The sequence below is a fragment of the Leopardus geoffroyi genome, chromosome C1 (genome assembly GCF_018350155.1).
Source record: "Leopardus geoffroyi isolate Oge1 chromosome C1, O.geoffroyi_Oge1_pat1.0, whole genome shotgun sequence".
Taxonomy (NCBI): Eukaryota; Metazoa; Chordata; class Mammalia; order Carnivora; family Felidae; genus Leopardus; species Leopardus geoffroyi.
Window position 1 is genome coordinate 1,351,353 of NC_059328.1, and position 16,850 is coordinate 1,368,202.

The 16,850-nt window shown below is 64.1% G+C and overlaps 2 protein-coding genes across 3 annotated transcripts in view; one reads left to right on the forward strand and one right to left on the reverse strand.

The window, feature by feature from the left end:
- The first annotated feature begins 900 nt into the window (after positions 1-900).
- On the forward strand, positions 901-3,788 carry PRXL2B (peroxiredoxin like 2B). Of its 2 annotated transcripts, XM_045475372.1 has the most exons (7): positions 903-1,038; positions 1,227-1,431; positions 1,997-2,048; positions 2,547-2,610; positions 2,695-2,770; positions 3,051-3,169; positions 3,617-3,788. In XM_045475372.1, the coding sequence occupies exons 1-7, from the start codon at positions 976-978 to the stop codon at positions 3,641-3,643; spliced, it is 606 nt and encodes a 201-aa protein (XP_045331328.1). In that variant the 5' UTR covers positions 903-975; the 3' UTR covers positions 3,644-3,788. The 2 variants fall into 2 exon arrangements, with proteins under 2 accessions (XP_045331329.1, XP_045331328.1); XM_045475373.1 differs by lacking the exon at positions 3,617-3,788 and having other exon boundaries at positions 901-1,038; positions 3,013-3,129.
- Positions 3,789-4,844: 1,056 nt separating this feature from the next.
- MMEL1 (membrane metalloendopeptidase like 1) overlaps positions 4,845-16,850 on the reverse strand; it is a 32,061-nt gene continuing 20,055 nt past the window's right edge. The window contains exons 10-24 of the mRNA XM_045475374.1: positions 16,071-16,205; positions 15,887-15,976; positions 11,996-12,132; positions 11,554-11,647; positions 10,189-10,317; positions 9,628-9,726; positions 9,084-9,167; positions 8,603-8,706; positions 8,297-8,355; positions 7,720-7,839; positions 6,739-6,872; positions 6,562-6,627; positions 5,880-5,975; positions 5,362-5,438; positions 4,845-5,247 (exon numbers count right to left, since the gene is read on the reverse strand). Coding sequence (XP_045331330.1) covers positions 5,148-5,247; positions 5,362-5,438; positions 5,880-5,975; positions 6,562-6,627; positions 6,739-6,872; positions 7,720-7,839; positions 8,297-8,355; positions 8,603-8,706; positions 9,084-9,167; positions 9,628-9,726; positions 10,189-10,317; positions 11,554-11,647; positions 11,996-12,132; positions 15,887-15,976; positions 16,071-16,205 — 1,524 coding nt within the window. The 3' untranslated portion in view covers positions 4,845-5,147. The remainder of the gene's footprint in view (positions 5,248-5,361; positions 5,439-5,879; positions 5,976-6,561; positions 6,628-6,738; positions 6,873-7,719; positions 7,840-8,296; positions 8,356-8,602; positions 8,707-9,083; positions 9,168-9,627; positions 9,727-10,188; positions 10,318-11,553; positions 11,648-11,995; positions 12,133-15,886; positions 15,977-16,070; positions 16,206-16,850) is intronic.

A 16,850-nucleotide genomic window follows, 5' to 3' on the forward strand; every position in this document is an offset into this window, starting at 1 on the left:
GATCTGCGTGTCCCATTATCCGGGTTAAGTCTTGGCTTCATTGCTCACGCCAATGTCTCGGGCCTTTATCGGTAAAACCGGGTGATCACAGGTGACACAAGACTGCGCTGAGCAATAAACAAAGTCGCAAAGCGCGTAGTAAACTGCTCTTACTTCTTTCAGGTCTATTTTACCCAAAGTCTGGGGGCTAAAAGAAGACTTTGCTTTAAGAAATTACCAGCATTATGATTAAAGCCAACGCAGATATCTAATTCAGAAAGCGAAGCATTCGCGTCGATTTTAAAGCTGAAATAAGATAAGGGTAAATGCTAAGCCCTTGGGCTCCTCTGCCTATAGGACGAGGCGCGGGCCCCAAAGCCGGGACTCGAGTGCTCACCGCACTCACCTTAACCCTGCCCTGCAAACCGGGCACTAAGTAGCCGCTGTCCCGCTCGCGCTCCCGCCTTCCCGCCCGCCCCGGACCCCAAACTCGGGACCTAGGATCAGGGGACTCCGGCCGCTCTCCGGCTCTGCACCTGGCCGGGCAAAACGGAGCCCGCCCCCACGTGGGGCAGCGCTGTGCGCAGGCGCACCACGTGACTGCCGCCCAACGGCCCAGCTTCTCCGGCAGCCAGCGCAGCGACGCCATTGGCCGACAGGCTTATGCATATGCAAAACAAGTGACAAAGCGCGGCCCGGGCCGCTGCTGTGGGCGGCAGCGGAGAGGCGGCCTGGGGGCGGGGCCGGCAGAGGAGAGGTGACCTGGGGGCGGGGCCGGCAGAGGAGCGGGCGTCTGGGGGCGGGGCCGGCAGAGGAGAGGCGGCCTGGGGGCGGGGCCGGCAGAGGGGCGGGCGTCTGGGGGAGGGGCCGGCAGAGGAGAGGTGACCTGGGGGCGCGGCCTGGACTAGAAGCCGCAGGGGGGCGGGGCACGGGCGGGGCGTGGCCAAGCCGGCTGGGAGCCGGGCGCGCAGCCGAAGAGCACGGTGGCAAGTGGACATGAGCGCGGTGGACCTTGCCCGCGTGGGCGCGTGTGTCCTGAAGCATGCGGTGACCGGGGAGGTGAGGCCGGACGAGCGCAGGGCGGTGGGTGGGCCCCTGGCACCAGCCCAGGCGCCCTGGCAGTGGCATGCGCCGCGGGCTTCGGGTCGTGGGGCTGGGGGCGCAGTCCGGGCTTGCGCGGTGCGGGGCTGGGGGCACGGACGCGCGTGGGAGGTGGTCCATCGGCGCCCCTCGCCCGCCCCGCGCAGGCAGTGGAGCTGCGGAGTCTGTGGCTGGAGCAGGCGTGCGTGGTGGCTGGCCTGCGGCGCTTCGGCTGCTCGGTGTGTCGCTGGATCGCCCGGGACCTCAGCAGCCTCAGGGGGCTACTGGACCAGAACGGCGTGCGTCTGGTGGGCGTGGGGCCCGAGGCCCTGGGCCTGCAGGAGTTCCTGGAAGGCGGCTACTTCGCGGGAGGTGCTTGTGCTCCCCTCCCCTCCTCCCACTGTAGCCCCACCAGCTACCTCGAGACCCTTCCCAAGCTCAGGGCAGTGGCCATCCCCTCCTTGCCCAGGCCTGACCCTTCTGTCTCCTGGAGCTCCAGTCATGTCTCCGGGGCTCTCCACCTGTTGCCCCTACCTGTGTCCCCCAGGCACGATGTCCCTCCCACCTTGGAAAGAGGCAGGGCCCAGCGGTGATGCTGGCCTCGAATCCCCGAGGGTCTCTACTGGGTGGCAGCAAGACCCCACCTTCCCAGGAGCCTGAAGGAGTACGGCTGGGACAGGATCCCACCCTGCTAGACCCCTCTCCCTGGCACTCAGGATATGCCCTCCCAGAGCCCTGGGCCCGGTGGCAGAGTCCAGGCGAGCCCCGTGCCTCCCTTTTCCTGCCACCTCTGGGCCTCTGCCCCTCCGCTAACAGTGGGGACACTCAGTCCTCTGCTCCTACGTCCTGGGTGGGCAAGCCAGGGGAGCGGGGGGCTGGATGCAGGCAGGTGAGCCGGGGGGGGGGTGAGTGCACACCCGTGGCTTCTGCTTTCCAGAGCTCTACCTGGATGAGAGCAAGCACTTCTACAAGGAGCTGGGCTTCAAGCGGTGAGCGGGCGGGGCAGCCGCCTCTTCTCATTCCTCTTCCCCCGGCTGCCCTCTTCCTGGGCATGAGGCTCTGGGGGCATCCACTGCTCGGTCAGTCCTTCTAAGGACTCTCTCTTGGGTGCTGGGTGTCTGTGACGGCTGTTGGTTAGGCCCCTCACCCAAGATCTACTCCCTTTCCGGCCACCTCGGGTGCCTGTGTCGTAGGCTGGCTGCCTGGCCTGACTAGTGGTGCCCAGCTGAGTCAGATCTCTGGGCTCACCCAGCCGGGGGGCCAGCCCACACTCCCCAAATCTTCTGCCGGGCCCCAGGCCTACCGGCCCCCAGGCTGGCTGCCCCATGCCCCTCCCCGCCCCCCCCCCCCCCCCCCCCCCCCCCGAGTCCCTGGTGAGATGCTTGTGAGAATCTGGTAGGTGTATCTTGTAGAGACTAGGGATAGAATTGCTGGGCAAGTCTTCGTCGAAGAGCCGGGGCCCGGACTAGCCAGCTGTGTCTTCACAGGTACAACAGCCTGAGCATCCTGCCGGCCGCCCTGGGGAAGCCCGTGCGCGATGTGGCCCTCAAGGTTTGTGATGGCCAAGGACGGGTGGGACTTGAGGTGGTGGGGCTTCCCTGTAGGGCTGACCCGGACCTGCCTCCCTCCTTCCAGGCCAAAGCTGCTGGCATCCAGGGGAACCTGTCCGGGGACTTGCTGCAGAGTGGAGGGCTCCTGGTGGTCACCAAAGGTGGGCTGGGAAAGGGGTGTCAGAGGCCGATGCCTGGTTGCATGGGGGGCCGAGGTCACATCCTGGGCTGGGAAGGTCTGGCTGAACTTGGTGGCATGTCCCGACCCTCTCTGCCCCCCTTCCTCTGGCTTCCTGACCTCGTCAAGTCTTCTCTGTGCTGGGTGGGCTGTGGCCAGGACAGCTCCCTTGTCAGGGTAACCAGGTGGAGTCTCGGACAGCGAGGGGTGTCTCCCTCCTCCCAGCACGCAGGGGCATCCTGACCGCCTCCCCACCGCTGTAGGTGGTGACAAAGTGTTGCTGCACTTCGTCCAGAAGTCTCCGGGAGACTATGTCCCCCGGGAGAGCATCTTGCAGGCCCTGGGCATCCCCGCAGAGGGCTGTGCCAGCGAGGCGCCCCAGGTAAGCTTGGGCCTGGGGAGCACGCCGCCCGCTAAGGGCAGCAGCTCCCCTGGGTTGAGGGCTGGGTACGACCAGGTGCCAGGCTGCACCTGCAGGGTTGACGTACTTCTGCGCTCGTGGCAGCCCAGGATGTCACTGTCACCCCACTGTGCAGGGGGAAGCAGGCTGAGGATAGTGGGGAACCAGGTGCAAGGGTGGCCAGACGGCCTGGCACAGCAGGGCTCTCCCCAGAGGGCAGGGGCTGCCCGTCCTCTCAGCCTGGGGAGGGTCGCAGTTTGCCCAAGGTGATCACAGCCAGTGTTAGTGTGGTCCTGGTGGCTGACCTCCTGTGTCCCGAATAGAGGGGATTTTCTAGCACTTGGGCCCCAGACTGCTGGTGGGTGGGACCAGCTGCTTTGGACTCTGGGGAGTGCGGCTGGCCTGACGGGGACCCTGCTGTGCCCACAGTGTGCTGAGGGGGCGTGCACAAGGTGAAGACCAAGGCCTCCGAGGGCCTGGGAGGCGTCTGCTGCCTTGAACACTGGGAGCTGGATGTGAAGAATCTTTCTGGAATCTCTGGGCTGGGACACCAAACTCTGCCTGGGCCTCTGTGACAATGAGCATTAAACTCGTTTCTGGGCAGCGTTTATCTTCATTGGCTCTGATCCCATCGTCCTCGCAGGGGACGTGGGCCTGCAGGCTTCCTTGGGAGGGGCCGGCAGAGGGGAGGAAATGGCCCTGCAGCCTCCCCGAGGGCCTCAGGCCTTTGGCACAGGAGGGTCAGGGGTTGGAGGACCGCGCAGGGTGCGGGAGATGAGGATATGGTCAGGTCAGAGCTCATACTGGGTGGGTGTCCAGGGAGATGTTGCCCCGCAGCTGCTGGGCACGGTGGGCAGTGAGGCTTAGGGAGGGGGCTAGTCGGCTGGAAGGACCTTCTCTGATGAGATCTGTCATTTGCACCCGACTGGGGTGGCTGGCCTGGCCCAGCTGGTTCATCCAGCTCCGCCACCCCCCCCCCAACCCTCCCCCCCCCCCCCCCGCCCCCCGCACCATTCCTTGGGGGGATGTGACAGGCATCTGGAACCTAGTGTCCAGAGCGGAAACCTGCCCCTGCCCACTGTGCCTGGGGCTCTTTGGTCTGGGTGCGTTCAGGTGACCTCAGCACCACCCCTCTACCCGCCCCCCTTGCCTTGGCCAGGATGACCACAGTGGCCTCCTAGCTGGCCTCCCAACTTCCTCCCACCTTCCCCCTCTGCCCCGTTTGGTACTACTCTCGGGGGTCTTTAAAACATCAGAGCAGGTGACAGCGTCCCTTTGTGGTTTAACCCCGCCACCGGCCTCTAGTTACATAAAACCCGAAGCGTAGATTCTGATCTATGGCTCCCGAGTTCCCCCGGCCCACCTCCTGACCTCAGCCAGCTCCTGAGTCAGTGGCCCCTCCTCCCATCTGAACCGGTGGTCCCTGAGGGCCAGGATTTGGGGGCGTCCTGGCACAGAGACCCTGAGGGGCTCACCAGGCGTGACCCTCCCTCTGCAGGGTGCCCTGCTGTTTCCCTGTCTGGCTGCTGTTTTGCCCAAGGCCACCAGCAGTCAGCGCCCAGCCAGATGCTGTCCCCGAACAGTCAGCGGCACGTACAGACAGGGGCTCGGCCACCCCCCTCCCCCCCCCCCACCCCCAACAGACAAGGCAGATGGCTTCTTTGAAGCGTTTACTTAGCTCAAGTCTGAAGCTCATGGACAGCTGACTGGGATGTTTGGAGAGGGTGCAGACCGGTAAACGCGTCTACAGGGCTGGGGCACCGTGCCCCTCACCGCAGGCACGGAGGGCGCCGGGCAGTCACCGCTTGCCCTGGGTGCTGGGGCCGCGGCTGCGCTCCAGGCCCCGCGCGGGGCCGGCCGCGTGTGCGCGTTGGCCTTGCCCGCGGCTCCAGCTGCACGTGCGAGGGCCGCCTGGCCTCCCGCGGCGGGTGGGCGTGGCCACAGTGCGGCTCGGCGACGGCTACCAGACGCGGCATCGCTCCCGCGGGTGCATGGGGGTGCCCTGGGCACAGTGGAAGGCGTCCGCGAAAGCCGCCAGGTTCTGCAGCGAGCCCAGCACCCTGCGGGCGGCCAGGGGCCTGAGCCAGCTGGCCTGGGCCCCGGGGGTGGGCGCTGGGGGGCGGGGGCGGGGGGCGGGATGGGGGTTGCGCGCGCGGATGCAGGGGGCTACTCGCCTGTACTTCAGGGGGCTGTGGACGTCGGTCTTGATAGACTGTACCGCGAACTCAGGCCGGTAAGACCCGCACCACACCTGTGGGGGCGTGAGGGGCGTGGCTGTGGGGGGGGGAGGGGCGGGCCTGGGGGGATGGGACGCAGGAATCAGGGGGGCCCTGAGGGCATCCAGGAGGGCGTGGGGTGGGCCTAGGGGGCCAGGGACAGGCGTGTGCTCTCACTTCTTTCTAGGCACAAGGGAGTCCCGCCTGTCCTGTCCCAGGCCGTCCCTTCTTGGGCGGGGGAGGGAAGCCAGCCTCCCCTCCCCAACTGGCCCAGCTACACCCGAAGCCCCCCAGCTCCAATCCTCTGCTTCCTTTTCCTCCAGGAAGCCTTCCAGGCTGGCAAGTCTGCTTCTGCCCGGCCTGCCCTCTCAGCGTGGCCCTGGAAGTACCCCTCAGTGGAGGCCTTCCAAAAACGTGGTGGGCAACCGGTGCCCAGCTGCTGAGGCGGCAGGCAGGGTGGGGACTGTGGCTCCTACCTGGGCATAGTTGATGAAGAAAAGCTGGTCGTAGGTCAGTTCCAGTCCTGGCAGCTGCTTGTCCTTGCCACCGTCTGCCATCCACTTTAGGTAAGCCTGCAGACGCCAAACAGGTGCTGGGCCCGGGCCTGTCCTTGCTCCTGGGGTCAGCACCGGCCTGGGGTCCGGGCAGAATGGAGGTCTGGCTCCACGGTCCTGCCTCAGCACCTGACAGCCCTTCGAGCACCCCAGGGACGGCGCTCCTGCCCTGACGGCCTGGTACTCATCTCCGTGCTACAGCGGCTGGGCCCTGGCCCTGGGGCCAGGGTGGGGGGGAGGATCCCTGCTCAGGCTGCCATGCAGCGCCCACCTAGAAGGAGCTCCGAGGCCCGGTGCCTCAGGCTGCAGGTGCAGGGACGATGCCACGGCTGGTGGGGACGTGGTGAGCGCCACTATCTTACCGGGGGGGAGAGTCCGTGGCTCCCCTGGGGTTCGAAGGCTCAGGTAAGGTCAGGGTAAAGCGTGGGCAGCACAGCCAGGTGCCCATTCACCCGCAGCCAGGCTGGCTCCCCCAGGGCACAGCTGCTTTCCGGGACAGATGGAGAAGGGCTCCAGGGGTGCCTCGGCCTGCGCAGGGCACGGCCTCTGCCTCACCGAGGCACCTGTTCCCCTGCGCCCTTGAGGGGCCCCTGCTTGGACCCACCTTATATGCCTGCCGCACTCCTCCGTTGTCAGCGATGTTTTCCCCGAGGGTGCTGAACCCGTTCACCTGCGCACAGGACGCGGGACGGTAGGGCGGCCGGGCTCCCCTGCACCCCCCGGGGGCCAGGGCTGGGGATCGGGTCGCCGGCGGTGGCGGCGCTGCTGACGGCCTGCTCACGTTTTGGTGGTCGGCCAGGTCCCAGGAGTAGTTCCCGTACTGGTGGACCATGCACTCCGACTGCTCCTGGAAGTGCTGTGCTGAGAAGTTGGTCCACCAATCGAGCATGTTGCCGTTCTTGTCGAAGTTCCGGCCTGGCGGGCAGAGGCGGCTGCCCTCATGGCCCTGCCTGCCCAGTGCCAGCCTCACCGGCACATCCTCCCAGAAGCCTCAGTATCTAGAGCTCATAGGGACGGGCCCCTGAAGGGTTGGCACAAGGTCATCGGGCTGCTGAGGCCCGGGAGGGGGCTCTGGTGGCCTACCACCCCACCCCTGAGGTCAGAGCCTGGGGTTTCGGGGCCCGGGGGCACCGTGGCTTAATGCCCCTTGCCGTGATGTCCAAACTCTGTGAGCCCCAGGTAAGGGGAGCACGTGGTCCTGGGGGCCACGAGGCTGCCCTCAGAAGGTCCCGATGGTCAAGCCCTGTGGGAAAGCCAGCTGGGGCCTCCATGCGTGGTCACAGGCCACTAGAGCAGGCAGGGGCCGCACCCCGGGGTGGGAGGTGGGGACGTCGGGTCAGCACATCTCTGGGCTGGAGGAGGCTGGCTGCCCTGGGGTGACGCCAGGCCAGGACCTGGAGCTTCAGAAATGCCCGGGGTAGTGTCACTATCGCCGGTTCACGGGCCCAGGGAAGAGCGGCCCATTAGGTGGAGTCAGGATCTGGCCCTCGAGCCCTCACACCCTCTTCTCCATGTCTCTGCCCAGAGCAAGGGTGCGGGACGGAGGCCGAGCCTGCCATTCAAGACCTCTCTGCCACCATAGCTCCCCTGGGAACCCAGCAAGTCCTCTCTGCCTGGGTGTCAGTGTCCCCACCTAAATCGTGAAGGGGTTGGATGGACAGCTCCAAGGCCCCCTGTCCCCTGGTCCCCTCCCGGGACTGCTGCTCACTGGAGAGGGGAGGAGGCCGTGTAGCTCTGACCACCCCCCACGCAGCTTCCCTACCGTTGTCGTCAAAGCCGTGAGTGATCTCATGCCCGATCACCATCCCAATGCCCCCGAAGTTCAAGGCCTGTGGCTGCTCCTTGCTGAAGAAGGGGGGCTGCAGGATCCCAGCGGGGAATACTGCCCGGAGACAGGGGTGGAGACATGTCCGTGAACAACCCTCCCACGGGCCAGGCCCTGGGCAGGCACCCCTGGGGCTCCTGCATGAAACCACACGGCCCGGGGGGCAGGGTTGTGACCCCCCCCCCCCGCCCCCCACGTTACAGACCAGAGAATACAGGGCCCGGAGGTGAGAGGCCGGGGCCAGCATGCGGCAGACCCAAGCTCTCCCGCCCCCCCCCCCTCATTCTCTGCTGCCCTTGGGACTGGGGTCTGCTCCCCAGTCTCTAAACCCGGCCCTACCACTCAGACAAAGGTGAGGAACTTCCCAGCAGGTGGGGAGAGGGGTAAAGTCCCTACAGGTGGGGAGAGGTTCTCTCCTCCCGAGAAGAGGCTGGAGGTGCCCCCCAGGAGGGAGGGGACAGTTCTTCTCTGGCACTGGAGGGGCTGGGCTCAGTCACAGAGGGGTCGCACGTACCTATCTGGTTTCGGTTTGGGGAGTAGAATGCATTAACCACGGCCGCCCCGATGATCCAGCTGTGATAGACGGGCCAGTCACTTGGAGCCCGTCTCCTGGACTCTTCCCTCCAGGTCCCCTCCTGGCTGACCAGAGCCCCCACCCTTAGGGCCCCCATCACAGTGGCCGTGCCACGAGACCAGCATTGCCCGCAGCCAGGGCCGGGTCTGGGCAATCCACAGATCTGAATCCTCCCTGACCCCAGGGCTCCGGGTCAGACCCCGGCCACCCTTCCCGGCCCGCTGGTTCCCGCGTGCCGCCACTCACAGGTTCTGGTCCACTTTCTCCCGAAGCTTCTTGAGGCTCCGCTGGGCACCAGCCTTGAGGTTCTGAAGACCATTTTCAAAGTACTGGTCCTCCGAGAAGTTCAGCTACGGGACAGGGGTGGTCACTGCCGGGTACGCAGGCAGGGGGTCGGCAGTGGCTGTGGACCGGCCTTGGGACTGGCTGGGCAGTCCTGCACGAGGCCGACGGGCGGTGGGTGCGGGTGGTGGGGTTGGGGGGGCCGGTGCTGGCTCTGGGCCTTCGTGCCACTGAGCACATTCCTTCTCCCTCCCGACCTCAGTTTCCCCATCTGTAACAGGGGGAGCTCTGGAGAGCTGCCCACCCAGCAAGGTGGCCGAGACGGCACCACCTGCCAGGAAATTGAAGGCTTGTGGTTCACAGGGCTGGTTCAGGGGCGGATCGGGTCGGGGGTGAGGGGGCAGGTGAAGTTCTCGGGGCCCCCTTGGCCGGGGGTGGGACGCACGTTGGAATACTCCTCGTCCAGGTGCTTGTTCCTCTCCTCCAGAATGTAGTCTGGGTACCCGATCTGCTCCCGGATGCTCATGGCCTAGAGACGACATTGGGGCCGGTCGGTGACTGCCCCACTGTGGGAACCCCAGCTCTGCCCCTCGCTCGCTGCCGCGTGGCTCAGGGGCTGAGGGACTCGACCCCCCCCCCCCCCCCCGCCTTGCAAGCCATGGGGAGGTTTAATGGGGACACGTGAGGACCGGCTCAGCCCGACAGCCAGCCAGGGGTCAGACGGGGCGAGGGCTCGGTGCAGTGGGACGGTTTCCACTTGACATCCTGGCCCAGAGGGGGCTTGCTCCGAGGCCACCCCCACTCGTTCGCAAGGGTGCCGGGAGGGTCTCCCACACTTGGCTTCTAGTTCCGCCTCCGAGCAAGCCGCACCCAGACCCGGTGTCTTCATCTCTGAAGCGGGTGCGACGACGGTCGCCCTGTGTCCCCGTGCTGGGGCTGCCCTCCCCAGGCAGGATGCCCTGACCGTGGGGCTCCGGCCACCTGCGCACCTTCTCCTGGGCCTTCTTCTTGGATGCCTCGTCCATCCAGCCCAGCTCATCCAGGGTCTCCACGAACACCGCCCGCACCTTGTCAATGAGCTCTCTGACCTGGGAGGACACGTGGCTCTTGTCCTGCGTGTCCAGCATTGGGGTCTCTGCAGGGGTCCGGTCCAAAGCCTCGTCCCTGCCGCGATGTTGGGGCTGGGGGTGTGGAATGCTCCCCCCCTTCCGGGACGGGGGTCCTGACTGCTGGGCGTTCTCCTGGGTGAGCCTGGGGCCTGCCCGCCCCTGGACTCACAGCCTGTATGGCCTGTAGGCCTTTCCCAGACAGGCCTGTAGGGTTGGGGGTGGGGCCTCTGGCCTCCCCACGTGACGGGGCACCAGGCAAACGTGTGCTCCCCGGTACCCCCCGGGCACACACGGGCTGCTGGGGGGCCAGCAGGGTGCCGGCACTGGGAGCCCGGAGTCACCCTGTGGGGGGGGGGTGGGGCTGTGACCCGTGCCCCCACCCACCACGGGCAGCGTCCCTGTGGGGAGGGGCCACAGACAGACTGAGCACAGGGCACCCACCGCATCCTTGCTATCTCTGGGAAAGGCCTCCCTGACGTAGAGGGAGCCCACGGCGCTCTCCATGTTGCTGTTGACGTAGCTGACACATTCTCGCCAGCGCACCTCCTCCACGGTCGTGCCGTAGAGCACCTGCCGCGTAGAGCACCCATTGGCGCACTGCTGCCTCCCTGCCCTCAGCCCAAGCGCCCAGTGGCCAGAGCGGGTCACCGATGAGCTCTGACCTCCCCGGGGAGTGCCGGCCATGGGCGTGGGCAGGACGGCGTGTGCGCTTTTCAGGGGAGGGCTCCCCACCCGGGCTGGAAGTCTGGCCTCTGCCCCGGGACAGGGGTAGGACCCTGCTCAGCCCCAAGTGCCACCTTGCCCCCTGTTCTCGCCGCCCTGGCCTGGCTGGCCAGCCCGACTCTGACCTCTTGGACTCCAGCCCCCCACCGAAGCACAGGCTGGTGTTGACTCTGGGGGCCCTGGGGGCCACATCCAGCTCAGCCGTAAGCCACCGGCTCTCCGGCCCCCAGTGGGTTTTCCCATCGCCAGAGTGGAGACGCTTGGCCAGTAGTGTCTCCACCCAACCCGCCAAGGCAGACGCCCCGACTGGCCCCAACTTTCCCGATGCGCTGGAGGGCTTCTGTCCGTCCCATTTCTCTAGCGAAGAACCTGGGGGTCCACCTGACTCCCCTGCCCCTCAGCCCCCTGCTCGTACCTCAACTGTCTGTTGTTCACACTTGCGTCTGCTCCTGAGGCCCTGGTCCAACCCGTCACCCCGCCCGGACAACGTGTGTCTGCACTCTGACCCCACGCCCCCTCTGATCGAGGCCTTGGAACAGCCACCATGACCACGGGCCTTCCCAGTGGGTCCCCTGCCTCTGCCCTGCCCGCACCCCCACCCCCAGCAGCCAGAATGACCACACAAGCAGGACACTAGGCTGTGGTCCCCGCTCTGAACACCCTGGCGGCTTTCAAGGCACATGAAATCCACGTTCGGCTCAGGCCCACGATTGCGGGCCCCCACCTCTCTCCCTGACCCCGTCTCCTTCCTTCCCACCACGGGGCCCGGGGGTGTCCTGCCTTGGGAATCTGCCCCCAGCCTCTTCGTGTCTGGGTCATTCTTGCCTGGAGGTCTCCAGTGTCACCCTCACAGAAAGGTCATCTCTGTCCCATGCCTCCCTGTCATGTCCTACTTGTGGCTTTGAAAGAGCGGCTCTCCGGTTTGGCGAGTGTCCCGAGAGGGCAGGCGTTGTCAGCCTCTTGCATGGCTCTGCCCCCGGCGTGGACCTTGGCGTTTGGCCCAGAGCAGGTGCCCAGCACCATGAACTAAGCGAACAAATGACAGGCCAGGGGTAGGAGCCACCTGCGTGGGGCCCCACTCACCTTACGGTAGTTAGCTCGCGCATCCTTGAATCGCTGGCTCAGGCTACTAATGCGGTCCAGCACCAGGCGCCAGGCCAGGTAGTTCTGCATGGTCCTGTGGGCAGGAGGCAGAGGGCGGGGCATATGACAGGCGCGTGGAGTTTGCCCAGAGTGGGGATCGGGCTTGTGGGCCCTTGGTCAACGGCTTCTGTGACGAACAGGCGCTCGCCCCAAGCAGGGTGGTGGAGAAAGCCTCTGGGACAACCTCCAGATACGGCCTGTCTGCTCCTAGATGCCCGAAAAGTCCCAGGGAGGGTTCGCATCTCTCACTAAGGTTCTATCGGCCACTAATATTTATCTGCCCAGAGAAGATGCTCCCTGGGGTACTCTCCCATGAGGAGACGTGGAGGGGGGTGCAGAGGCCGAGATGCCGAGGCCTCTGGGGACCTTCCCGGGGCCTCACCTGGCTGAGTAGACATCGATGATGTCTTCGAGGTTCCGGAGGTAGGGGATGCCATACACCACTACTTCCTCATCTGGCAGCAGTTTGATTTTGACAGAGGACAGCACAGATTGTATGAAGAGGGTCCAGTTAAACCCCTGGGAAGGCGGGCGTGCGGAGAAAGAGGGAGAGAACAGAGAGGGAGGTAGACACAGCTCATGGGCATCCAAGAAACCCAGCCCCCACCAGAGAATATTTGGGGAATCAGAGGGAAGGCACAGATGATCAGAGTCAGGGTGAGGGTGGGTGACATCACCACAGAGCCTACAGACTGTGGAAAGAGATCACGCCAACGTATTTGAAAACTTGAGCGTGATGGAAAAATTCCCGAAAGGAGTTTAGCAATACGATGTATAGAGTATATATCTAATAAATATAAGAATAGTAGAAATATAGTCTTATAGATAATAAATTGATCTTTCGTTTGAAGTATTCCCACATGGAAATTTCTAGAACCATCTGCCTTTTCCAGTGGATGCTATCTGACATTTGTGGAAGACATACTGCCAGTCCTGCTCAACTTTCCAGAGGAGAGAGGAAGAGAAAAGTCTTCTCAATCTGATTTATGAGGCCAAGAAAAACTTGAATCCCCAAATAAGGATATTACAAGCAAAGAAGGTAACAGGCTAGTGTCGTTTATGATCATAGAAAAAAAAAATCCTATGGAAAATATTAGCAATTAGCATTTATCCACACCTACATAATATGGATAATACATCACAACCAAATTTGATTTATTCAAGAATTCAAGTTTGGTGTGTAAAATTTGAAAATCGAATCAAGTAACTCACGGTGGTAACTAGATAAACCAGGGTAATCACATCCTAATTTCCTTTTTATTAAAAAAATTTTTTTAATGTTTACTTTTGAGAGAGAGAGAGACAGAGCGTGAGTGGGGGAGGAACAGAGAGAGAAGGAGACACAGAATCCGAAGCAGGCTCCAGGCTCCGAGCTGTCAGCCCAGAGCCGGACATGGGGCTTGAACCCATGAACTGTGAGATCAAGACCTGAGCCGAAGTCAGGGGAGGGGCAGAGAGAGAGGGAGACACAGAATCCGAAGCAGGCTCCAGGCTCCGAGCTGTCAGCACAGAGCCGGACATGGGGCTTGAACCCATGAACTGTGAGATCAAGACCTGAGCCGAAGTCAGGGGAGGAACAGAGAGAGAAGGAGACACAGAATCCGAAGCAGGATCCAGGCTCCGAGCTGTCAGCACAGAGCCCGACGTGGGGCCCGAACCCACGAACCGTGAGATTGCGACCTGAGCTGAAGTCAGACGCTTAACCGACTAAGCCACCCAGGCGCCCCGATGACATCGTAATTTCAATGGATGCAGGAAGAAAGGCGTTTAATGACCTTTGCCGTCTGTTCATGACAAGAAGTGCTAGTGGACTAGAGCTAGAAGGTAAATTCAACGGTCCGGTGAGGGGAATCTATATACAGCAGCAGCAAACCCGAAAACAAAACCGCCCACAGCAAACGTCAAAACTGAGGGAGGATCCGACTTCAGCCAGGTCACGATCTCGCGGTCCGGGAGTTCGAGCCCCACGTCCGGCTCTGGGCTGATGGCTCAGAGCCTGGAGCCTGTTTCCGATTCTGTGTCTCCCTCTCTCTCTGCCCCTCCCCCGTTCATGCTCTGTCTCTCTCTGTCCCAAAAATAAATAAACGTTGAAAAAAAAAATAAAAAAAAAAAAACAAAAAACTGAGGGAGGAAACAGGACATCTACTATCGTGACTGAGTGTCCCTGCCAGCTCAACGAGACAAGTAAATGACAGAAAATCAGTAAGGGTTTGAAAGGGAAGAAATAAAACTTATCGTTCACAAAAGACCTGATTTCACGTGCATAAAACCCGAAAGGAACTGCAGATACGTAGAGTACTGGAACGAGTGCGCGTGCGGAGTAAAACTGCCATGTCCGAGGTCAGAGCCTCTGCACGGGAGCAACAAAGAATCCGAAGATACATCACACAGTAAGACCTTTCGTGCCAGCGTCAGACACCGAAGGGCTTGGGGCGCCCGGGGGGCTCAGTCGGTTGAGCGTCCGACTTCAGCTCAGGTCGTGATCTCACAGCTCGTGGGTTCGAAACCCGCATCGGGCTCTGTGCTGACAGCTCGGAGCCCGGAGCCTGCTTCGGATTCTGTGTCTCCGTCTCTCTCTGCCCCTCCCCCACTTGTGCTCTGTCTCGCTCTATCAAAAATAAATTAAATGTAAAAAAAAAAAAAAAAAAAAAAGAGTGCAGCGGGGGCGCAAACTGCTGTGTTCTCAAACTTGACTGCGGCCGTCAGCACGGCTTGCCCGGTGAGATGGGGTGTAGCGACGGTGAGATGCTGTCTCACCTACAAAACGTAGGACAAGACAACCCAGTGCAGGTGAGTCAACAGTCTGGGTCCGACGGCCCGTCTTGCGGAGGGAGAAGTCGGGATGGGGGTCTTGGGGACGGGCCGTGTGGACGTGCACACTCGGAGGCAAGTCTAAGCGTTATAAACGCATTCTACGGCAGACAGCCCAACGCCTGGCTTCTAGGACGTTCCCCCAAGCTTCTTCGCCATCTCCGCGGCACGGCACCTGCAGGCCGTGGGCGTTCTCTTCTCTCTCGCCTCTTCCCACTGTTAGTACATTTGCAGATCCTGCTGGCTCTATCTTCCAACCGGATCAGAAACCACCCCTCTCGCCACGTCGGCTAGCGTCTCCACCTGCCAGCGTTCACCGCCTGGTCCTCAGTGTGAGTCAAGTCTGTGCCCCAGGCCCTCTCACGTGCCCTGGAGGCCTGGCATCGTCCACCCCTTCACCGCCGGTGCCTCCTCTGACCTCCGGTCACCCTGCAGCCCCTGCCTCAGGACCTGGCCCTTGGCTGCCCCTTTGTTTGGGCCACACACCCCAGACGGTCCCTCTTTCCGAGACTTCTCTCCCGCATCAGCTTCGTGGTGCAGCCCTTCCTGGCTGCGTTGTCCCACCGCCGCCCTGCTCTCTGCACGCAGGCCTCCCCACGAGGCGGGGGTTGCCCGCTTGGCTCACTGCTGGAGCCCGAGCCAGAGGGGGGCCTCGTCCCCCACAGTGCCCGCTGTGGCGGGGGTGGGGAGGGCAGCTGTTGGGTTGTGTTGAGGGGCGGGTCGAAGCAGATCACCACTGGGAGCAGGTGCCAAGGAAGAGGGCAGGCTCCAGGGGCCATAGAGCCTTCTGGAACACCAGGTGCCATGAACCCTGGGCAGGAGTCTCCGGAGTTCTCCTGCTTTGTTCTCTGGCTCCAGACCCTCGCGTTTTCTGGTCAGGAGTTAGGAGCCGTAGTGCCTGTCCCACCCCTGCCCTCTGCCCGACTCGGGCTTCGGTTGTAAGGCTGGCCTGGCTACGACTGCATTTCTGTCCCTCCTGAGGGGAGGCCCCGGACAAGTCTGCGGCTCAGGGTACCCGGCCACCTGAGTTCGGGGTTGGGTGGGGTGCAAAACCCGGCTCCCCTCTGTCTGGCCTGGGCTGCTCCTCCCCAGCCCCCTGCGGTCAGGCCTGGCCAGCAGGGAGGGCGGGCCTGAGGGTCTGGCGGGGCGGGGCCGGGTCAGGCAGGGGCTCAGAACAGGCCCCAGGGACGCAGTGCCCGGGGCGAGGGTCCCTCTGGTGAGTCGGCGACCCCTCCCGGCTGGCCTCCTGCTCAAGAAAGCGGGGTCCTCGCGGTATCCACCTCACAGATGGGGTGGCCCTGCGTGCCTGGACGGCCCGCCTGCACCTGCCGTCCCAGTGCGAGAGTGTCCCTGTCCGGGTGATCTCTGCGCGCGCGTGGGCGTGTTTCTGCGGCTTGGCCCGCGGAGGCGGGGCCGGGCGGGGGGGGGTGGGGCCGGGGCCCGTCGGGGGGCGGGGACTTGCCTTCAGGCCAAACTTGTTCTGGAGCTCCTCCAGGCCCATCCTGTGGTACAGAGTGGTGACGTCATGCCTCTCCTCCTGCGGGGCCGTGGCCTGCACCGGGGGCAGGGGGGGTGGGGGGGGTGGGTCACACCGGGGGCGGGGCGGCCGGGACCCCGCCCCCCCGCCCCCCGCCCCGCGGCCTCACGTTTGCCAGCTGCGTCTCGAGCTCCAGCACCTGCGCCATGTCCTCCCGCACCAGGTAGCCGTTCTCGGGGAGGTTCATGTCCGCCCGCAGCATCGCGGCCACCGACACCATGAACTGCAGGTATGCTTCCCGCACCTGGGCCGAGGGAGGCAGGGCTCGGTCTGGCGGCCTCGGCCCCCGCGGCCCCCATGGAGCTCTCTGTGGGGGCGGGGGTGGGCGTAGGACACGAAGCGGGCCCCCGGGATGCTCCGGGGGCCAACCTCGGCCGGCGGGCGGAGGGACGGGGCGCTCCAGACCGTCCGCGCCCTCCCGGGCCGGGCCGCAGCCGCCACTCGCACTCGCGGACAAGCCGGTGCAGCGGCCACGGGCTCCGCGTGAGTGGCCTGCTGCCCCGGCCCTGCGTGGGGAGCCACACGCTGAGGTCACGCCCCGACGGGCTGAGGTCACGCCCCGACGGCTCGGGGCTACGCTTCCGCCCCATCCCCCACGTCCCTGGGCTTGCACGGGGCAGGACAGAGAGACCTGTTCTGGCTCCGGGGTTGCCTACAAAGGGCTGGGCGCCTAGCGGGTGCCCCGTAAAGGCCCCCGGGCCGGCCAGGGCTGTCAGATGCCAGGGTCCAGGGTGGGCTGCCCTTAGCCAGGCTGGACTCAGCCAGGGCGTCAGGCACTGGGTCCGGAGGGTCGATGCCCTTCCTGGACCTCATCCTGGGAGGGGCTTTCCTCCCAGGCGGGGTCCGCAGAGGCCACACCTCCGGCGTCAGGCCCGTCGACGCCCTTGGC

What these genes read in the sequence shown, in the direction of transcription:
- PRXL2B (XM_045475372.1), top strand. Translation starts at nt 976, where the DNA reads ATGAGCGCGGTGGACCTTGCCCGCGTGGGCGCGTGTGTCCTGAAGCAT. An exon ending in AAGGAGCTGGGCTTCAAGCG is followed by an intron (nt 2,049 to 2,546) that starts GTGAGCGGGCGG and finishes GTGTCTTCACAG; the next exon opens with GTACAACAGCCTGAGCATCC. An exon ending in GCTCCTGGTGGTCACCAAAG is followed by an intron (nt 2,771 to 3,050) that starts GTGGGCTGGGAA and finishes CCACCGCTGTAG; the next exon opens with GTGGTGACAAAGTGTTGCTG.